The sequence below is a fragment of the Trachymyrmex septentrionalis genome, unplaced genomic scaffold, assembly GCF_001594115.1.
Source record: "Trachymyrmex septentrionalis isolate Tsep2-gDNA-1 unplaced genomic scaffold, Tsep1.0 scaffold62, whole genome shotgun sequence".
Lineage (NCBI taxonomy): Eukaryota > Metazoa > Arthropoda > Insecta > Hymenoptera > Formicidae > Trachymyrmex > Trachymyrmex septentrionalis.
The window spans coordinates 1,701,561-1,702,448 of NW_017305800.1; the positions used below are offsets into that span (position 1 = coordinate 1,701,561).

Below are 888 nucleotides of genomic sequence, written 5' to 3' on the forward strand. Positions count from 1 at the left end.
CTTATATATTTGTATATTTTTTTATTTTTGTTATTAAGTTTTTATATTCGTATTTATATATCTTTTTTTAACATATATATATAAACACATTTTCCAGATCTCAGTTGGAACTGGAAGGAAAAATAGCAGATCTTACAACAGAATTATCAATAAAAGAGGATATTATAAAAAAATATGTTTCTAAACTTCAGTGTTTTTGTGAAAAACTTAAGGAACATGCTAAACAAACGAATCAAGTTATTAGTTATCCATTAGCTTTTGATCAAGATTGCAATGTAAGTGCGTTTTTCATAATTATGCAGATAGAAATTTATTTTAATGAATTTTTGGATTAATTTTTGAGTACTGATTCCTGTAGAATTAATTTAGAGGCAATCATGTTGCAGCATAAAAATTATAAATATAATAATTGCTTTTGTTGCTATCTGTTCGCTAAGCTTTACATTTTATAAGCAAGATATAAAATGTAATTGTGCGTATTCCAACATTAAAGATTGAAAGAGTTTTAAAATCTATGTTGCTGTTCAGATTATCTTAACACCTGACATTCTGGAAAGTGTACTAGATGCGAAAGATAGGGAAAACAAGAATTTACAGCGACAACTACAAGATGTTGAATCTAAACTTATGGTATATACTTACGAAAACAATGTTGATTCAATTAATCTACAATTACAACTGGAAGAAAAATGTAAGAAAGTTCAACAACTGGAGGACAAAGTGGCTCGCCTCGAAAAAGTTAGTTTATTTTATTATATTTTTTTGTTCTTATATTTTTGCAAATATATTTTGTATATAATTATATTATATAAGTTTTATTTAAATATTTAATCATAATACATAATCTAATTATTTTAGTTCTTTTTTAAATTATATATATATATATAT

At 24.0% G+C, this 888-nt stretch overlaps 1 protein-coding gene across 1 annotated transcript in view; it reads left to right on the forward strand.

The window, feature by feature from the left end:
- The window catches only part of LOC108752722 (uncharacterized protein PFB0765w-like), a 13,241-nt gene that overhangs the window by 1,964 nt on the left and 10,389 nt on the right, over positions 1-888 (forward strand). Inside the window, exons 6-7 of the mRNA XM_018493755.1 lie at positions 98-275; positions 529-738. Coding sequence (XP_018349257.1) covers positions 98-275; positions 529-738 — 388 coding nt within the window. The remainder of the gene's footprint in view (positions 1-97; positions 276-528; positions 739-888) is intronic.